At 45.5% G+C, this 20,821-nt stretch overlaps 1 protein-coding gene across 1 annotated transcript; it reads left to right on the plus strand.

The window, feature by feature from the left end:
• Positions 1-719: 719 nt before the first annotated feature.
• LOC149363841 (inosine-uridine preferring nucleoside hydrolase-like) lies at positions 720-15,241 on the plus strand. Its single transcript, XM_089573791.1, has 7 exons — positions 720-972; positions 1,247-1,453; positions 4,696-4,993; positions 6,940-7,076; positions 10,536-10,774; positions 12,908-13,030; positions 14,219-15,241. The coding sequence occupies exons 2-6, from the start codon at positions 1,268-1,270 to the stop codon at positions 13,008-13,010; spliced, it is 963 nt and encodes a 320-aa protein (XP_089429917.1). The 5' UTR covers positions 720-972; positions 1,247-1,267; the 3' UTR covers positions 13,011-13,030; positions 14,219-15,241.
• The last annotated feature ends 5,580 nt before the right edge of the window (positions 15,242-20,821 follow it).

Genomic DNA, 20,821 nt, shown 5'->3' on the forward strand with positions numbered 1-20,821 from the left:
AGTTGAAGTGCATTTGATGGAAGGTGTGAGCCAGGCTTTCCTGGGCTAGTATGGTCTTAGACCAGTTAATTGCTGGCCCTTTCGAGAATCGAGGCACATGCGCAGTGAATGAAGAGCTCTGAATTATGTTGCTGACTGCTGGCTAGTTGTTTCATTATCCTCCAACAGTCCTTGCTGGATTGGCTGCGACCAAAACGTGCCCTTGATCAACTCCGATCCCCAACCGACGAAGCATGGTCGGCATGGTCTCGTGGGTTTTCCCATGCGCTAGTTTCAAACCTTCGCGCAATGAGTGCTGGCCATGCTACCCATTTGATCTCGCGCCTTAGACGAAGCAAATGCGCTAAGCAATAAACCGCGCAAATTTCATTCTTTAGCCGGTAAGGAAACCGGCGCGTCGTTCTTTAGCGCTGTACGATGGCGGTTACTAGAGTAAATACGTGACCTCATTTGAAATGGCACTGAGGCTGGTGGCAGAAGTAAATTTTCCTTCCTCCAAGAGTAGAAGCGTTAGAGCTTTGAACTTCCCGAAACGTACCGAGTCCAAGCATCATTTTATACACATCTTCATACTGCCAGTGAATTACTGGATTGTCAGTTCGCCACTGAAGAGCCGAGATCCTTTTCAACTCTCGTGTCAGATAAGATTTTGATCATCCTAACATTTTATGTTTCCTTATGACCCAATTTTCCTCAGCGTGCCCATCGGCATCGTCACAACCATTTCATGAACAAATATGGCGTTCGAGGAAGCGAGCCGGAATTTGTGTTGGTAAGCTACTGGGATCAAGAGAATAATATCGTGCAGTTGCAGAGCGCAGTGCCACCTAACGTCGTAGAGTCTTTATCAGCGGCTGCGAGCACGTGTCTGAATTGTAATTGCGCGCTAAACCGCTTGTTGACCACCCTTTATTCAGCTTCGACACTTTGCGGTCCAAGTGTTACGAAGTCGAAGACCCCGGAATTGTTGCTGTAAGTATATATATAACCTACTTCTGTGCATTGCGGCAGGAGGATTGTCAGCTCCTTTCTTTTGAGCAGCTTTTACAATTAAGTTGATGCCGCTGGTTAATCGTATCCAAAGAGCGATTTCTTAGCTTGTGTACTGAGAAGTGCGCAGTTCGTCGCTCGGTTGGGAGCAAACCAACTACTTCAACTGATCTAAGAGTTTTTGTTGGGGCATTTCTGTTTTGAGTGATCCCATGGATGTAATTTGATATTCACGTGACATGCTCTTCTCTTGCAGGCAGCAGAGGAAAAGGTCGAGATGGTGGAACAGACGTTAATAATCGATACGGACGTGGGCGTCGACGATGCGCTAGCCATTATGTTGGCCCTTGCCAACCCGGCCAAATGCAGGGTGCTTGCTATCACATGTGTAGCGGGTAACGTGGAACTGTCCAAGGTGTACACGAACGTCCTTCGGATTCTCAATCATTGCAACCAGCTGCAGGTTGGTGAATAACCGAATATCGCAATTTGCGAGTAAGGAAAGTGCTCGAAACAGTCGTGGCACGCATGCTGAACTGCTGAGAACTGTGCAGGTATAGCTGCTGTGCACCAGCGCAACAGTGTGTGAAATGCTTGTTGGTTGACTGTTATACTTGCACTGTGCCTGTGCTCTCACTGACCCTGGTGCTCTACAATGGTCTACATTATTCTGTGTAGCAATCTCACACTGTTTATGCATGATTATCCAGCCACCAAGCAAACGAATATGCATGCGAAGTGCTACAAATGGACCCTTGGTTAGTACGAGAGTAAATAAAAGTTAAACGGGGTCATGTGTGCACAGTTGACCTCCTTTTGCTCATTAGCTTGTTTGGAGGTACAAAGACTCGAATGTGAATGAAGCGCTGGAGAAGCTGCAACCTGTAGCCTGTGATACTTTTCGGTGTATTGATTTCACATATTTTCAGCTGAGTATATGGCAGTAAATAATAAAAAATTATCCTTGACTGGGAGGGATTCCGAAGAGTGTGGTGTCAACCACTTGCACAAATTAACACAAAGTACGATACGCATAGGGTAATCTTGTGCGGTCCATAATACACAGGGCATTTACACAAACTCTTGAGTGTGGGGATAGCAAAGCTGGTTTTTAGAAGAAAAATTGAAACTCCCTTCTGCTCTCTTCCTCAAGGTTTCCACCCTCCCCCTCAAAATAGGCGACTTGGCCTGCATACAGTTCAGTTCATGTAAATATACTGGACATTTGACATCGTTTCATGTCCCTCAAGAGCTTTATTTTATTCGGAAGCCTGTCCTTTGTCATAAAGTGCAGTTAACACTGTTCTTTATGAGGAAAGCTTAAGTTGCTGTTAGCAGCTTGCCGTATATTAAAAAACTAAATACAAAAATACCAATGTGGAAAAAAGGCTCATGCAGATGTGATGGCGTGGTGAGTGTACTTGAAAAGGCTGCTCAGGCATTCAAGCACCTGTTGTGGCCTGTATTGTTTAATGCTTGATACATGTGTGCTCTGCTCCACTTGGCAGCATTGACTTGGAGTTCTTGCTGCCAGCTGCCACAGATGGCTTCCATATGGAGATACGCATCAGCTACAGAAAAAAGCCCTTAATGGCAACTCTTGGCAGTTGTAGTGCTGGTGCTGCTGACGCACACACGATCCTGCATTATAAATTTTTTTTTTTAAGTATGGTCTTATTAAATGAGCCTTTTATTGCTACATCCAGACTTCGTAGTCTTCGCAGCTTTGTCTGTTGAAACAGTGGTCGGGCCCATGTTGTATTGGTATGGTTTAGACTGATATTATTGGTTATGATCGACTGCCAACGGTATCTGTATGGCTCCTTTGCGATGTGCATTTGTGGTAGCACAAATTCTGGATGCATTTTTTTCCAGTGCATTTCCTCACCCAAAATTGATCTTTGTCATTGCAATCAATTAAGCATTGTTTTGTTGTTGTTTTTATGAGTCGTGATATCTGTGGGTTTAGTTTTTATTTTTAATGCAGGAATGCATTTAACCGCTACATTTTTATCTCTCTCTGTCCGCAAATTTTGCCCATCCGCTTCCCGTCCATCTATCCAGGCCAATCCTGTAGGGCCTGCATGAGTGCACAAGTTGCTGCTTGAAGTGTTGGTTAACAGTAGTTGTCAGTTTGAGCTGTCCCAACTACGTTGTGTTTTAAATTATCTCCTACATTAACGACATTGCAAAGGCAGATATGCACGGCAATACAGAGGGGATTGTTGTACTGAAAAGACTAGGGCATGGCAGGGCATGGCTTCAGAGTCCGCCGTGGGGGTGCCAAATGGCTCCACGTACCCACGAGCTGGGCGCCTCCTGCATTGAGACCGATCAGAATAGCCGTGAGGGTGCTAAATGGCGGCGTACGATACTGTAGCGATACGGGCTATTCTAAAAGTCTCTATTATACTTGTGCCAAAGCTAGCATCCTTGTTTCTTTCACTGCCTATTTGTTCTTTGCTTCGGGGCACTGCTTCATGGCCATCTTCTTCCTTATGCGCATTCAGTGACACTCTCTCAGCGCAAGCCGCCGCGGTGGCTCAGTGGTTGTGGCGCTCGGCTGCTAACCCGAAAGACGCAGGTTGGATCCCAGCTGCGACAATCGAATTTCGATGGAGCCGAAATTCTAGAGGCCCATGTACTGTGCGATGTCAGTGCACGTTAAAGAACCCCAGGTGGGCTAAATTTCTGGAGCCCTTCACTACGGCGTCCCTCATAGCCTGAGTTGCTTTGGGACGTTAAACCACGATAAACCAAACCAAACTCAACTCTCCTGGCACGTGCTCTGCGCCTGTCCAACAGGCCGTGCACATAGGACGCGCTCTTTGCAAACGGGCTTGTTGCCTACACTTCCATTTGCCATAGTTGCGCCAGATTTCACCCATTGCTCGATGTGGATGGACCATTATGAATCGCCTGTGAAAATTATGTCTGCAAACTGTGTTATGTCATGACCCAAGGGGCTGTTTGTGAAGGCCTTGTGTGAGCCAGTTTTCTTGATTTGAGGAATTTTCTCTCTAAGAATTAAAATTTAACAAAAAGGAAATATTTACAGTTTGGGGGTTTTAATAAGGGCTGAAATCATCACTTTTTTTTCAAATTGAAGTTTTCAAGCTGCTGTTGCGAAAGGGGACCTGAAATGGGAATTTTTGGCCTCATCGAGGAAATTTTTGGTTGTGGCAGGGAACATCACTGGTGCAAGCATCTTTTTGGGCAATTGTTACTATTTGAAGAAAAGATGGAGAATGGGTTGGAAGTTTCACTGGGGCATAGGCAGGGTCTTTTAATTTCTGACGGGCAGTTATCGCACATTCTTGCGCAGTTTTATGCAGAAGTACCGTGACCAGTCAGAAGAGTATCAAAGGATCCGTGTGCAGATTCACTTCATGTAGCTGTATAGCTAAGTTAGAATATTCTTCACTTTGCATGACAGGCATTCAAGGTGTATCCGTCATTTGGCAAGATCTATGTGCTTGAGAGATATGCAGAGACAGCATCATAGGTTCTTGTGAACAGTGCGCAGAGTAGTAGACGGTCTAAATCGGGTCTTGCAGTATTGCGTATGGGTAGAAGACACTGTAACATATCTGTTCCCATCACAGCAGTGTTTAGAGTCATTGGCTGACATGTAGGCAATGACATGGCGTAACATATTGAAAAAGAAATGTTGAACGGAGAAGCAACTTATCGCCTTCCTTCTAGATACCGGTTTACCAGGGCTGCAATCGGCCACTGGTACAGAAGGGAATCCACTGCACCGTGTTCCACGGACACGACGGACTCGGCGGTGCATCGGACAAGCTGCCGCTCCCCACTGATGACCTGGAGCCTCCCAAGGAGCACGCCTCCGTCGCCATGGTCGACTTGGTGCAGAAGCACCCTGGCACCCTCACACTTGTGGCCCTGGGACCCCTGACCAATGTGGCACTTGCCCAGCGGCTTGACCCGACCTTCCTGAGCAACCTTAAGGAGCTGGTCATTATGGGCGGAACATTCGAAGGTGGGCATTAAAAGACTACTGACAGCCACAGTAAACTAGGTTTGCTCTATTTATATTGTAGCGCTATCTAGTTTGCTCACTCATTTGAGTCCATGGAGAAAGAGAGAGAAGATAAACTATATGTTTAATCATGATCCTAACTGCGCATTGTAAAAATGTCTTGGAAATTGGGAGGAAACTCTCAGCTTTTGCCGTGCAGTAGGTGACAGGGCATGAGTTGAGTTTCCCCTTCACGTGGCGATGTGAGGAAACATTTGATGATGATGAAATTGGATTTCTTGATTGATGGTTCGGACTCGCAAACAATCACATTACTCGACGGCGGGACAAGAAGGTTAACTATTTATTAACACATGAATAAACAAGAAGAAGCAAGCAAGGAGAAAAGTATTTACTAGATGACTGAACTGTTGATTACAGGAAATCAGCCCCACTTAACCGGGAGCGTTCCGTTTTAAGCCTTCTGTCTCCGCCCTTGGCGGGGACAGTAACCAATAATAAACAGGCGACACTTCTCCCCAATCGACGCCCAGGGAAAGGACAACAAAGCCTGCGTCAGCCAATCAGACTGGGGAAAGGATGCCAGCCAATCAAATACCTAGGAAAGGAGAGGTTCCAAGCACGCACACAAAAAGCACTGATCTCGCCGTGTTCCAAACCTCCGCCTTCCTCTTCGTTTCCCCTCCCGCACATGTGCATACGAGACGTATGCCACAGGAACAATCACCGAAGGCTCCTTATACAACAAAAAAGGAAAGCTGTCGCTGAGGGGTACAGCGTCCAGTGGCAACAAACACGACGACTGCAGGCGTTCAAACACTGCACTGTAGAATGCTGCGTGCTAGAAAGTATTTGTGGTGGGGAGGCAAGACGGAGACGGAACGAGCGTTCTGGCGACGGCGCCGCCAGCAACAACAGAGCAGCCACCGACGCGCGTCACGCCGTGCGTCTGCGCGCGTCCGTCGCGCATCCGCGGCTTCATGAATTCGGCCACCCCTCAACTGGGTACATGTGCACTGTGCTGGGGGCTGGATGGCACCGCAGAAAGTTCAGCGAACTTAACAGCATGCTTGTTTTATCTTGTGGTGCTTAATGGTGGAAGAGCTGATGGGGAGGGAGGCAGGCACTCGGCATCTTCTTGTAGACTCCACTGTGTCCTGTGCATGCACTCGAGCTGAGGGATAGAATCGGATTTATTTCAGGATTTCTTTGAACCACTTTTCTTGCTGTGCAGGGCATAAATTTCCTCGCTTTATTCGTCTCCTTACGCATTGCTTGCTGATTTTGAATGGCACCCAGGCCTCGTCAAGCTGTTTTTACAGCTTTTCTTTTGGGTTGGCTGCCAATGTTGTGTGTTGAAAAATTAACTTTTAATTGAACTGAACAAGCAGGGATACTTGGTGCCCTTTATTTTTGGGCTTGATAATCCTGCGAATGTTAGGGCTGAGAATTAGGTGGCTATTTCTTCATTGAGAAATGAAATGCTAATCACGTTTTTTGAACAATTCATGTTTATCGATAGTTTCTGTCAGTTAAAAGCACTTCTTGCCATGTGTAACATGCTTTATTTCTTAAACCCTCTGGATGTAGAGCCGACGAGCAAGAGGTGGTTGAGCAGCAACCAAGGAACCTTCTTCTCGGTCCTTAACCCCTTCCTTTCCGCCAAATTGTCACAATCCATCTTTTTTTTTACTCATTCATTCATTTATTCATTTACTCAAACAAGGGCTACATAATAGCGTAGACAGCGGTCCTGTCACTTGGTACTGTAATAGTAGGGGCCGTTGTGCAGTTTTGTGGGGGCTCATATTTGATGATGAATTTCACTGGAGCTGTCTCGGGTTTACTTCAGTTTAGAAACTTGTAATGTTTGTTGGAGTTGCACCTGTATTGTGCTGTCCATGCAGTGTGTATAAGTCTTATACCATTGTTTGTTGTGTTTGCAGGGAGGGGCAATGAAACGCCCACAGGAGAGTTCAACTTCACCTGTGACCCTGAGGCTGCAAGCGTAGTCCTTACTGAAGCAGAATGCAAGACGAGGATTGTGACCTACGAACCTTGCCAGGACCATGTTCTGGACTGGGTGAGCAGAGCACAAATACTTTAGACTCACGATAATTCAAACTCTCATAATTAACTCATTCAATTAGTTCAAACAAATTTCAATATTTTGATTGTCCGGCTATAATTTCTTTGCATTTTAAAGGCTGTTAAATTCAAACCACAGTGTCGCTTAATTCAAACTTTTTGTCTTCTTTTAATGCTGCCGGTGCGCGAAAGAGCGGCGGCTGAGGTCTGATACGTGAGATTTTCGGTGCTGCATGAGCTGAAAATTCGGCTCCTCCAATTGGTTGACTCAAACGCAGTCCAAGGGGAGGCAGCGTTGAAGCCCGATTGGCACGCTGAGTGATTGAGTGTGCCTCGTCGCCGTGTAGTTTCATTTTGTGAGCTTCACTAGCAGCCCACATCGATGGCAGCTGTCAGCCACACATTAACGAGCAGAGTGCAACTACAGAGTTTCGAACACTAATTGGAGCTTCGTTGGCCATTGTTCTTTCTACAAGGTATCTCTCCATTACAGCCAAATGTGCATTCCGCTCTCTTCCATACGCGTGGTCTTGTGTGCCAAAAACGGGCACTCATAGTGTGCTGCTTGTTTGTGTAAGGGGGACCATTTTGTAAGGAGACTCCACCGCTACTACTAGTCCGTTATAGAGCATTATACCGCTACCTCATTGCACCTGTGAAGGAGGTCGCGAAACGCTTTACTATTGTAGAGCAGTTGTGTTTTGATAGTCCAGGCAGTGGACTTGCAGTACAGCTAGACAGTATAGCAAAAATTCGTCCCTGCTGCATAGCATAGTTTTCACTGAAAATCAGATGATGATTGCCTGTTAGTTTGTCAATCAAATTTGCTGTGGTGCGAAACGATTTTTGAAATTTTTTTATGGCCATTCGATGAATTGACCTTTGGATAATTATGACATTTTTTCCAGTCCCTTGAGGTCCCAACCTTTTTCCCTACCGTACGACCAGTTGCAGACTGCTAATTGAGGAAATGTACCAGTACCTTTCACTCATGTTTATGTTCTACTAGCGTACTTAGCTATGTTTACTGGAAAAAAAGCTGCAAAATACTGTTTGTAGCATAGATATCTATAAAGCATATCACATATAGCCCTGGTTCATATTAGGGTGCACTCCTTATACATAATTCAAACAAAAATCTATGGTCCGTTGGAAGTTTGAGTCAATGAGAGTCTGCTGTATGCGCTTCGCAAGTCCTATCTTCGTAATAAGCCTTTGACTAGATATCTTATGTTCCTTTCTTTTTTGTGGAAGTGGGGACATTCATTCATTGTTTTGTTTTCTTTTCTTTAGAATAATGTGCTAAGCAGGGAGAACAGGATTAAACTAATTAGGTAGGCATTGGCAAGAAGTACAAAGGCTGTTCATTAAACTGTGAAGCATTGGTTTAGCTATTCGATTCTGCTTTGTTATTTTTCAGTAAAAAAAAAAACCTGCAGTAATGTGTGTATTCATTCTGACATTGTTTATCGATTTCTATCTCTTTACCACTGGTTTTTTTTTATTTAGATTTCACTCTGCGATCACATTCATGCACTAGAAATAGACAACTACTGTTGTCTGTGAGCCCAACCCCTGAAAGAACAAGCTCTGGAAACCACACTGGCCACTGTTGCCATCTACAGGAAGATATCAGGGTGATAGCTTCAGGGACAGCGCCCAGCAGACATAAAAACTGTTTCGTTTGATCATTACAGCAAGAGCCACATGAGATACTTGTTGGTTGGTTCGTTCTTTGAAGAGACGCTTGGCAATGCTTATTTTGATGCAGGATGGCACATTTCTGCCTCATGGTCGGCTAATGAGCTGTTTCAGTGCCTGGTTTGACTTACAGCCCCATCTTGATGCCAATCAGTGGCACGTCACCACCACTGAGCAGATGAGCCATGGGCCCTCTTAGAAGTTGCAGATATGTTTACTGCTTTCAGAGAAGCCTGCCTCATTTCGAAAGTTGAATGTGCAGCTGGCAATACCATTAGAGTATATTGCACATTTTCACCAAGACGAAAGCATGATCACAAAATCTAATTGCATTGAAGCGCAAAGCTGCCACTGCTAAGTGGTCCCCGCAGTTGTGTTGCTCTGATGTTGACGATGTGGTTTTGGTTTTTAATGGAGAAAAGGAAAAATTGGCCGAAGAATGCCTTGTGTAACAAATTTGGTCAGCGCTAGATGGGAGATAAACACCCATTTTCTCAAGCATTTTTGCCCCAGAAAAGGCCAAGCTCCAGGACAGGGGAAAGCTAGTACCCATTTGAAAACCGATGGGCACCTGAAGGCACTGGTGGTCAATCCCTGCATGTCGCACATGGGTATGCCGCATAGATATGTGGATTCTCAAACCACTATGCCACCGCTGTGGTTAGTTGGGGTGCTCGCTACAATCACTGTCAACGGCATTCGTTCTAGTTGGAGGCCGGTTCGAAACCAGATAATGCTATATATTCTCCTCCACATATGAGATTAGGGGAGGGGTGCATGAAGTGTCAGTGGCTCCATATTTTTCTTGCACTGGGGCTCTGACCATGGCCGCATTTGTTTTTCAGTCCCGGACTGTCCGGACTATTTGCGGACTCGAGTCAGTATCTGTTTTTCTTGGGCAGCCCGAAAGCTCCACCCACCTGCCTGCATCGCCATTAGCAATGCGTTCGTTTTTCGCCTATGGCAACCCGCGGGCTGCTTGGGGCTGCGAGGAAGGCAGTAGATGACAGCTGCGCGCCACGCTAGCAGCCATATTGAGTTAGACTCCGTGTGCATTTTGCGTACTTTTCGTGTACCTGGAGGACGATATCATGAGTTAGACCTTTACATGAGCTCCGTAGCTGCTCTCTGAGCCATCGTAAGACTTTTTGTTCTTGCATCTTCGTTTAATTTCTTGAAATCCACCGCACACAGACGCGCGTTCGGAGCTGCGAGTGTGTATTGTTTGCTCGTGTCGTCAAGAGGTTCTTGTTCGCTTGTTTTGCGACATGCTGTCTGTGCGCTTACCTGAAAGCATCGCAGGTGAACCACTCGTATACTGGAGCAGCTATAGAGCTTGTTGTCAACATTTTTGCGGAGGCTTTCGTCTATCTGCCTATCCGCAATGAGGTGGGCTACTTTGTGCGAACTTCGCCGCAAGCAGTAGCGGCGAGCATACCTCCGAAGCTGAGTTCTGTAATGCACCTTCGCTAAGGTGACAGTGCGGTCTTCAAATTGACTCAGTATCATGATCGTGCGCACAGCGTTGCTTCGGCGTCGTGGTGGCCGTGGCTTGCGTCGTCTGCTAGCAGATGGCAGCTTTCTGGTACGGTAACCGAGGGGAGCCCAACTCTGGCAGCGAGTTCGCAAGCAGCCTATGGCTAGTAGGTCATGTGACCATGACGCTGTTTCCTGTTAGAGCGGTAGCCGAGACCAGTCAGCAAGTAGCCCAGGACTGGAAAAACAAATGCACCCCATGTTTCACGTCCTGCAGGACTGGTTTGAAAACTGGGTGGGCAACCCGTCACCGACGGCGCAGCTGGTGCGGGCCATGACCGAGGACCCTGCCCAGCGACAGCGAGAGGTGCTACAGCGGCAGGGATTCATGTCGTGCGACCTGATCACCATGGCATCGGTGCTCGAACCCGCACTGGTCACCCGCTGCGAGCGCCACCCAGCATGGGTGGAGCTTCACGGTGCCACCACTCGAGGGATGCTCGTTGTCGACCGGAGGTGAGAATCCTGCAGACACTTTGTGCTCATGGTATGCGTGCAGTTGCAGCATGGGAAAGAGGCTGTGGAGTCTCTTTCATATGGCTGCATCAAATCCACAGAGCAGGAATATACAGGAAGTGCACATCAAACTAGTGAGCCCAAACAGCTGCCCAGATAGTGTTGCATAGGATATGCATTGGGCTGATGATTAAAGGGTCACTCTAGGGGATTTTGGAACATTTTCAGTTAACTATCGCATTGGATTTCTTGGATCTCCACATCTTAGTTTCAGGGAATAGTTTCTCAAAATAATCTAGAATAATATTAAAGCCAGGAAACTGAAACTGTGTTGTAGTACTGAGTATGACGTCACAGGCACTGTCACAAACCCTCTCGTGTGTGCATGATTTGCTAAACTGGCGACTGTAAGAGACAGAATTGTTGTCTTAGATGACCAAAAGAAAAGCTTGAAGTTTTGTTTCTCAAGAAAATGCGGAGAGAACACGGATGGGCATGAAACTTATGTCGTCACACATGTAAGGTTGCCTGTAGAATTCGCCCTGGTTGAGGCTACGAAATGGGAACATTTGAAATTCAGTTTCACTAAAACAAGACTCTACCTCACTGCAAAATATGGCAGAAAGGGTCAGAGGATTCCAGAGAGCCTGCCTTGAAAGTTTCATTAAAGTGCTTTCAAGTCAAGCAAACACCGGTATACCCATTTCTATAATGAAAAGGGTTAAAGTGTAGGCACGAGCGTTCCACCAGCTATACTGCACATGTTCAGTGTGCAAAACTGCTGCGCATGCTCGGTGATCAACCAGCAGCGGTGACTTGAGAAGTTCAAATGAGAGTGCCTTGCTGGCCCAACCATCCAGCTCCCCACATTTTGTGCTGCTGCCAGGTGCAGGCAGTGTGCAAACAGCGGACAGTGTATTCTGCACACATGTGTTCTGTGCCATAATTGGTGACAGCTTTTCTAGGTAATGAAGAGAAGGCTGCGAGGGCAGGAGCATCTACAACTGATTTGCTGCATCAGCAGTTCTGCCTAAGGACAGTGACCTGGAAAGTTGCTTCACTCCATTGCTCGATTAGCTGGGTGCTAATTGTAACTGGACATGTCTAAACAATTTGTTGCAGTCAAAGAAACTGTTTTTTTTCTGCGACTCTTTAACGTAGAAAGTGTGCAGTTATCCTACAAATGCACCTCAAATAACGAGTATTGCTGATCTACTATGTTTCTAGATGGAACTGTTATAACTGGAACTGGGGACTACTGGTGCTATTCTACTGCTGCAAAGAGCGAAGGTTCGCCTTCTCTGTATTCTTGCTCTGGGAAGTGCCACTGCACATTTGCTAGCCTTCACTGTTTCTAATCGTCCCAGTAATTGGGTAAAATAAATGTTCTCCTGCCCCACCCTGCTTTTTTAACACAGTCGTGAGTGCGAGTGCCAGACAAACTGCTGTGCTCACCGCATCCTTTGGCACACCGGCTGTACACTGTCCGCGTTTGTCTAACTCTCCAAAATTAAGTACTCCATGCTTTGTGGAGTGCTGCTGTCCAGGTCTCGCGAGCTTTATGCTTTGGACTGCCATTGTGACCAGCTTCAAATGGTGGAAGCTACAGTGCAGAGAAACATAGTGACTTCAGTGGAGTCTGATGAAAACCATGAATGTGCCCCGCCGCGGTGGCTCAGTGGTTATGGCGCTCGGCTGCTGACCCGAAGGACGCGGGTTCGATTCCGGCCGCGGCGGCCGAATTTCGATGGAGGTGAAATTCTAGAAGCCCGTGTACTGTGCGATGTCAGTGCACGTCAAAGAACCCCAGGTGGTCGAAATTTCCGGAGCCCTCCACTACGGCGTCCCTCATAGCCTGAGTCGCTTTGGGACGTTAAACCCCAATAAACCAAACCAAACCAAAACCATGAATTCCAGGGCTGATTTATTACGTTGACATTGGATTTTAGGTCTTTCCGCCATTCACAGTGCAAAGCGGATGTTTAGTGAGGTGATGTGGATGCTTCAGCCAGTAGTGGACGGCAAAAAATAACAGAATCCTTGCATCATTATTGCTACCCCTGGATATCATATCATGTTATCACGGTGTGAAAAAAATTGGCCTATCGTGAGCTGTATGGTTGTCGTTTGCAGGCCAAGCATTAAGTGGCACCACGGCAAGCCCCCTCATGTGGAGTTTCTGCTTCGTTTTGACATGGAAGGCCTCAAGAACCTGTACGCGCAGATGCTGAACTGAAGAAAAAGAAGACACTGCCTGTGAGTTGAACACATTTTCTCTTGCAGAAGTCTCTTACTGAAGAAGGACTAGAGGCAATATCGACACACTGCATTTGGCATTTGACAACGCATTTTGTAACAGCCATTCTCGCTACGACGCACAAAAGGTTTAGCACAATTTTAAACAAGGTGTGCAAGGTGTCGCACAAGTCAGAAACTAAAGTTGTTCTTTTGTTTTTGCTTGTGGACACATTGTCTGGACAAAAGCCCCAAAAGAATTCAGTAAGTATTCAAACTGTGTCCAGTCCCTAATTAGTTGCCTGTCTAACATATTTACTTGCATAATTTGCGCATTTTTTTTTTCATTAAATTAAGGCTTAAAAAGGGGGTGCGCAAATTACGCGAAAGATTTTTCAAACACGTCCTAAAAAGCTCTACAAGGGTCGTATCGCACCATACATCAACCACCAGCGTGAGCGAGCCAGGCGAGCAGCACGCAATTCTTCCCCTCGCCTCTTGCACTTTTCATAGCCAGACACAGAAGCTGCAGCCATGCCAATCTGCCCAAGCCTGCCTTGCATGCACCCGCGTGCACGCTGGTGATATGGCTCAACAGGGAGTGCAAAATGTATGAGCAACAAATTAAGGATGCACAAATTACGCGAGTAACTAAGGTACTGTACTACAGTAGAACCTCTTAGAACTTCGGTAATAGGTACATGGTTGATGAAAATTTCGGGATGATACGAATCAGTGAAGTTCCCCAGTTGGGATACATTGTGTGCATTGTGCAGAATTTCATGTCTTCCAAAGCACTCTTCCGTTTCGCTGTGGAGAATAGCAGCACATGAGCCTCGACCGCACCCTTGAGTACTAAGCACAGCCCGCAATAGCCAAGCATGCCATGCGGTTGGCACCGTCGGCAATGAGCGGTGGTGCGCTGCCCGCACATCGCTGACACTGTGAGTGAGCAATGGTGTGTTGCCTGTACATGTCCGAAGTCGTGATCACCAGTTCTGCAGTAGGCACCACGATTAGTGGACAGTGACACGCGGCTGTAAATAAATCCCGTTAGCCGTAAGATCTGCATGAATGCATTTTTTGTGCTCTACTTGCAGATTTTGTTCGTTTTTTTTTTATAATACATTTTTTTTTCTTCCGACCCTGTTGGATTCGTATCGTTGAGATCTTACTCCAGTTGATTTTCCTTCCCTCTTACCTTTCCAGCATCACCACTGCACGGCCATGTCTTCTGCGGCAAGCTGGGCTTTACAAAGTTGCTCACGCTTAAGTGGCACTCTACAAATGTTTCAGTCATAACCACCACCTGCCACACGCTGCCATTTATGTTCTTAAGACTTTGCTGGACTTTGCTGACACAAGACCGCTTTGGCAGCCAGAAATGATGATGGTCTTTTTTTGTACCTATCCGAATGTCACACCCAGTTATATTTTGTTGTTGTTTGCCATCATGTTAAGATGTCATTTATACTTTCCTTACGCCTGTCTGTCAAGGTCGCAACGGTGCGAGAGGGTATGTTAAGATGTCATTTATACTTTCCTTACTTCTGTCTATCAAGGTCGCAACGGTGCGAGAGGGTATGTTAAGATGTCATTTATACTTTCCTTACTTCTGTCTATCAAGGTCGCAACGGTGCGAGAGGGTATGTTAAGATGTCATTTATACTTTCCTTACTCCTGTCTATCAAGGTCGCAACGGTGCGAGAGGGTATGTGTGGTATATTGGAAGTGGTGTATATTGCTAGCAGGGTCTCTTGTTGCAGTTTCTGAAACAGCAGTGGAAGGTTTAAACCAGCTGGGGTGACGCGAAATGACTTCGTCGGTCTTTCTCTTTGCTGCAGAGCTTGGCTTTAGTTCTGTGTTCATTTTGTCTGAGTGCCATATTGATGTAATAATGACAAAAACCTGCCAGTTTTCTGCCACTGTAATGCAATATCACTTTGGCGAAACCTCGAGCTTTCAGTTGCTCATGACTTATGTAAAAATAAACTCTAGTATAGTATTCTCTTCAGTCAGCCTCTAAAAGTATAGTTGGCGTTTTTACAGTTTTTGACAAAGGTACGACCTATTTTGCTGCTGCTGTAATGAATTGCCAGGACAGCTTGTTTTTTTTTTGTGTATTTTTTAAACAAAGAATTAACAACTGTTTACAATGTGGTGAAACTTTTTATACTGTATTCATGTACCTGATTAAAATTGTTTGTCAATTAAAATCACGTGTAAAGTGTATCTGCTTGCCGGTCAAGGCCAATTGCCATGTAGTCATTGTTTCCGATTCATTTTTTTATGTACTTCAGAGCTATCGTTCATGATGTTTTGTGCCGCCACGGTGGCTCAGTGGCTATGGTGCTCGGCTGCTGACCCAAAAGACGTGGGTTCGATCCCGGCCGCGGCGGCTAGAATTTATTTGGAGGAGAAATTCTAGAGGCCCGTGTACTGTGCGATGTCAGTGCACGTTAAAGAACCCCAGGTGGTCGAAATTTCCGGAGCCCTTCACTACGGCGTCTCTCATAGCCTTAGTCGCTTTTGGACGTTAAACCCCACGAAACCGAAACCATCATGATGTTTTGTACATAGAAAGGAGTTCTGTTGATTATATCCTCAAATTTTGATGTAGCTAAGGTTTTTGAGAACATATATTCATGAAGTAAAGGTTGGCAGGAAGAGATCCAAGAAATGCTTGCGTGTTAACATCCAGCATTGCAAAAACTTTTATGGGTATGTGTACATACCTGCTGTGGTGGCTATGACACTTTGCTGCCGAGCACGAGGTCGCAGGATTGAATCCCAGCTGCATTTAAATGGTGGCCAAATGCAAAAGACGACCGTCTACTGTGCGATGGCAGTGCACGTTGAAGAACCCACTGGTGTGGTTGGAATTTAGACATTTAGCGTCCCATAACTATGGCGGCTCTTTCCCTCTTCCTCATTTTCCGCGGTGGTCAGTGGTTACGGCGCTCGGCTGCTGACCCGAAAGACGCGGGTTTGATCCCGGCTGCGGCGGCTGAATTTCGATGGAGGCGAAATTCTAGAGGCCCGTGTACTGTGAGATGTCAGTGCATGTTAAAGAACCCCAGGTGGTTGAAATTTCCGGAGCCCTTCACTACGGCGTCTCTCATAGCCTGAGTCGCTTTGGGACGTTAAACCCCGGTAAACCAAACCAATCTTCCTCATTCATCCCTAGCAGTGCAGTTCCGGTCCAACATATGCATGACAGCTGCAGTGCCTTTCCTTTTCTCATGCCTTGCCCATTGTGAGAATAGCGTATTTGTAAAAGCTGCTGTCTGTACTTGTAACTAGCTTTGTGGTGCGGCACAAATTGAGGTGGAAAGTATTCACTTTTGCTTCTTCCCATGTAAGCTGGCACAGTATGTGTACAAGGCTTGAAGACCATGTTAGAGGCAGAAATAAATTGCAGAAAAGCCTCGTTAATTCAGAAATCCGGATATGGACTGCCAGCGTAGTCCTGGCCAGTGTCAATGTAGGTCTATGGCATCGGGCACTCGCTCGTTCAGATGGGCTCCTGAAGATAGGGCATGTAGAGGTATGTCTGGCATGTCAAACAATCGTTCAAACCACACGCCTCGAAGCTCAGTTGCATATGGTGCTGCATAGCCTGCTCACCTTCAACATGCGCACAAGGGCAGGTGTTAAGGCAGTCGGAGGGCCCAGCCTCCAAAAGTATTATAGTCTATGACTTTGCCGCTGATCGGTCCAGGCCATGCGGGCAGGTGGCATAATCCAGTCCAGTAATCGCAGTGCAACATGCTGTACACCATCACACTCTACCGCCGTCTTCAACTTCCCTCTTCTGTGAAAGTGGAGAAGGAATTTCTCTCCACTTTGCTCCCTGTCGCCTCCCATTCCCTCTTCACTCTTTCTGAAAGTGGAGAGGGTTTCCTTCTCCCCACATTGCCACCTACCAACCGAGGCTTCAGACAGACAACAGATTTTTCCAGTGTGGACGTTCTGATCACAGTGCATTAAAAAAAGATCGACGATCAGTGCAACTGATGTGCCTCAGGCCCTCGGGTTGCGACTCAGACATGCTACTGCTCACCACTTAGACACCTTTGTACAGCTTTTAAGTGGGGCTTTATATGTATGTCGTGGTCTTTCACATAATGATTGTGAAATGGGAAACAGTGTCCGTGTCTGCATGGGCAAGAATAGACAGTTTTAGTATAGCGTTTGCGTTTTTTGCGTACGCAACACGCAAGATGTTTGCGTACGCTAAATTCAAAGCGCGAACAACACTTTTAGGTGAGCGTTTGCGGACCGTTCCGCAATAGGCGCTAAGTAGACATACAACATCCAGGTTCAGCCCCGTTTAGGTAAGTACCTAGCGCCACCACACATCGAAAAAAACTTCTGAGAAGTGATAAAAATGGCCGTTGCCATGACGACAGTGTACACAACCTGTCGTTAGGCTTACGGGCTTGAAAACAGACTGCTATCTCAAAAGTACCGGCAAGTTATCGCACATAGCATTGCGTCCCAGTGAAACGACAGAAAGCGGAAGCGAATACCACCATTTATTGCCTGTTGAGCGCCGAATAACTCAATGACGAGGTATTTTAGAACCGAAGCGGGCAAACAGGGCGCCGCCATGTTGTCTCCGCAAGCCCCGCGAAGACGCTACGCTATTTCCAGAAAATTGCGTGCGTACGCTAAACGCTAAGCTTCTTTTAGCGTTCTGCGCATGCGCATTCTACATGCGCTATTTTATTGCGTACGCAAAGGTTTTGCGTACGCTATACTAAAACTGTCTAATAACCACTGTCTCGTTGTACCCTTAAAAGTGGAGCTAAAGTATCTCCCCAAATTTTTTTTCCCCCAACGATTCGGTGCTAATGCTCTTCCCTGGCCACATGGTTCAACAAGCCCTGCTGCTTGCACACGGGCTCGACAGTTATCACTTAGCACAGTGAACGATGCCACAAGTGCAGCTCCCATTTTGGAGCTGTTTTGTTAAGACACGCCCAACAGTATGTACACAAAAAGTATGACGGAACTGTTAAAAATAGTCACTGTGCAGTCCTCATCTCAAAAGCAGTCGACCATTGCCCAGTATTCAAGGGGGGGACACTGGTCTTGAAAAGAAAATTTTATTAATTTAGTCATAGTTATGAAATTTTCAGGGCACATGTATTTTTGTGCGCTGATTCTAGATATGTCATTTAATTTCATGTAAAACAATTCCTTGAGCACTTATGCACTTTTTATGCAAGTATTTTGCGTAGAGTTTTGAAGAAAATTTGCTGCAGGATACTCACTGAAATGTATGCCATTGGGTTCTCTTGACACCAAGGAATACAACAAAGGTGAAATTATCATCCTGGCTCTCATAGAACTTGAGTAATAGGGTACTGAAGCTGCCACTTCAGAAATAGGAATACACATTTTCCTTCTCATTTCTGAAGCGACAACTTCAAAACTCTATAACTTAAGCTCTATGATAGGCAGGAAGACAATTTCACCCTTGTTGTATTCCTTGGTGTCAAGAGAACCCAATGGCATACATTTCAGTGAGTTGCCCGCAGCAAATTTTCTTCAAAACTCTCCACAAAATACTAGCATAAAAAGTGCATAAGTGCTCAAGGAATTGTTTTACATGAAATTAAATGACATATTTAGAATCAGCACACAAAAATACATATTCCCTGAAGGTTCCGTAACTGTGACTTCATTAACAAAAATTTTTTTTTCAAGACCAGTGTCCCCCCTTAAGGGCAGACACTGATCTTAGACCTATTTTCCTTATTTTTAGTCCAGTCCTAATAAAACTGTACCACCTTGCTCAGTTTTTTATACTGGTTTCAACAATGAAATTAACTTTCTCATAAATTAGTTGGTTTCCAAGATAGTTAATTTTAATTAGTCATTCATTAGTACCTTGGTGCAAAAAAAACTGCTCAATAAGAAATCATTTTTAATACATGGCTACATAGTATGGTGAGTAAAGAATGCAATAATCAAAACCATTTTTCCATTTTATCCTCATTAGCAATTTTACAGCACTTGGAATATCAATATTCAAGGCGTGAATGTAATGCATTGATAAACTTTGTGAAATTATAAATTTTTGAATTGCGATTGAACAAATCTGCATTGATTATTGCACACACTGTGCCTTCAGCTTCTCTTAGCAAACAATATGACATCTCTGTCTGTCCTAGATGTTGAGATATCGACATACTAAGACAGCCAGATGTCCAAAATTTTCATGCCGTTAAATTGTCTGCTCCTGCATAAATTCTGCCCACATGATGATCTAAGTTTAATATTATGGTCAAAATGGTGTACTGTGCGATGTCAGTGCACGTTAAAGAACCCCAGGTGGTCGAAATTTCCGGAGCCCTTCACTACGGCGTCTCTCATAGCCTTAGTCGCTTTGGGACGTTAAACCCCATAAACCAACCAACCTATGGTCAAAATGTTGGTATCTTGAAGGAAAAAATTGGTACAGTTGGAAAATAATAGCTGTGGATTCCACAAATGTCACTTTTTGAAAATCGATTTTTTGGTCATTTTTTGGTCTCAAAGACCAGTGTCCCCCCTTAACCAAATAAATTTACTGTGATTAAAAGTTTTTGCAGTTTTTAGTTTGCTCATTTATTAGATCGTTTCTCAGTTTCACACCATCCACAGCGCCACCTGCCTCAGTTGGTAGGTGAGGCAACGGGTGGAAAGATTGAAAGGGAAGTCTCCCACTCTATGTTAACAGGAAGTGGGAGAGAGAAGAGAGGGTTTAAGTCTATGGGTGGCCTAGTGGCTTGCTCATTGTAAGACAAGCATGGGTATAAATGTACCAGGTTCAGTGCCAAGCTTTCATAGGGGTGTGCACTAAGAACGTTATCAGCAAACACCGCTGCACCCTTTCGGGGGCAAACCCAGTTTCAAAAACGCTAGCCCACAAAGGTGGTTTGTTTCACACGGGTTCAAGTTTGTGCACGCTAACCAACCTGTCTAAACAGACTTGCATGTTAACTGTCACTGCTGTAAGTGACCTTTCGAAAGAAGTTCAGAGTATCACTGCAATCCTAAGCAAGTTCGGATTCGCCTCTGCCTGTCCAATTTTGCGAGACAAAAAAAAAATTCTGAAAAATTCTTTGCTGTCACACCACAACTAACGCCCAAACATTCGTGTTACACACACGTAACAGTCCTGTGATTTTGCGGGGGAGGGGGTCATTCGATACTTTAAATTTTTTTTTTCTGGTCCCTTGAGTCCAAATTTATGAACATAAATTGGACCGAAAAGTTTTCACCACAAGTTTGCAAGCTAAAACAAAACTACAATGCTTCAAGTTTTCGCAAACAGAAATAATCTGTGTAAGACCATTATTGCTATAAAATGTATGAAAGCTGTGGCACTGAGTGTGACCAAAACAACTTTTTTGAAACAGAAATGAGCAGAAAGTATTTATTTTAACGAATATTTCTCAAACCGCTGCACTTATTGACCGCCTGAGAAAGCTCCCACAATACGGGATGTGACATCAACTTGACGTGTCGCAAGCCATCGCTAGCATGAACCGCATGAATGCTTCGTTGCACAGTCCATTTTGTTTGGCTCCCCATGTCCATCCTTCCAAGATTGCCTGCCTGCATCTCGTGATTGTATACTCTTGGTGACCACTTGCCAGATTCGGTCAGAATTAATCTGAAATCCCCATCGTATGCAGCAACGGCGAGCCAAAAAAGCAACATTTCGCACAGACAGTACCGGTGGCAAAATCTCGCACGAGGAACGAGCGGGTGGAGACCTCTGAAATGCTCACTGCCATGCCAGTTTGCCCACAGCAG

Source organism: Amblyomma mixtum, chromosome 2 (assembly GCF_055824585.1).
Source record: "Amblyomma mixtum isolate Tamu chromosome 2, ASM5582458v1, whole genome shotgun sequence".
In the NCBI taxonomy this organism is placed as follows: Eukaryota; Metazoa; Arthropoda; class Arachnida; order Ixodida; family Ixodidae; genus Amblyomma; species Amblyomma mixtum.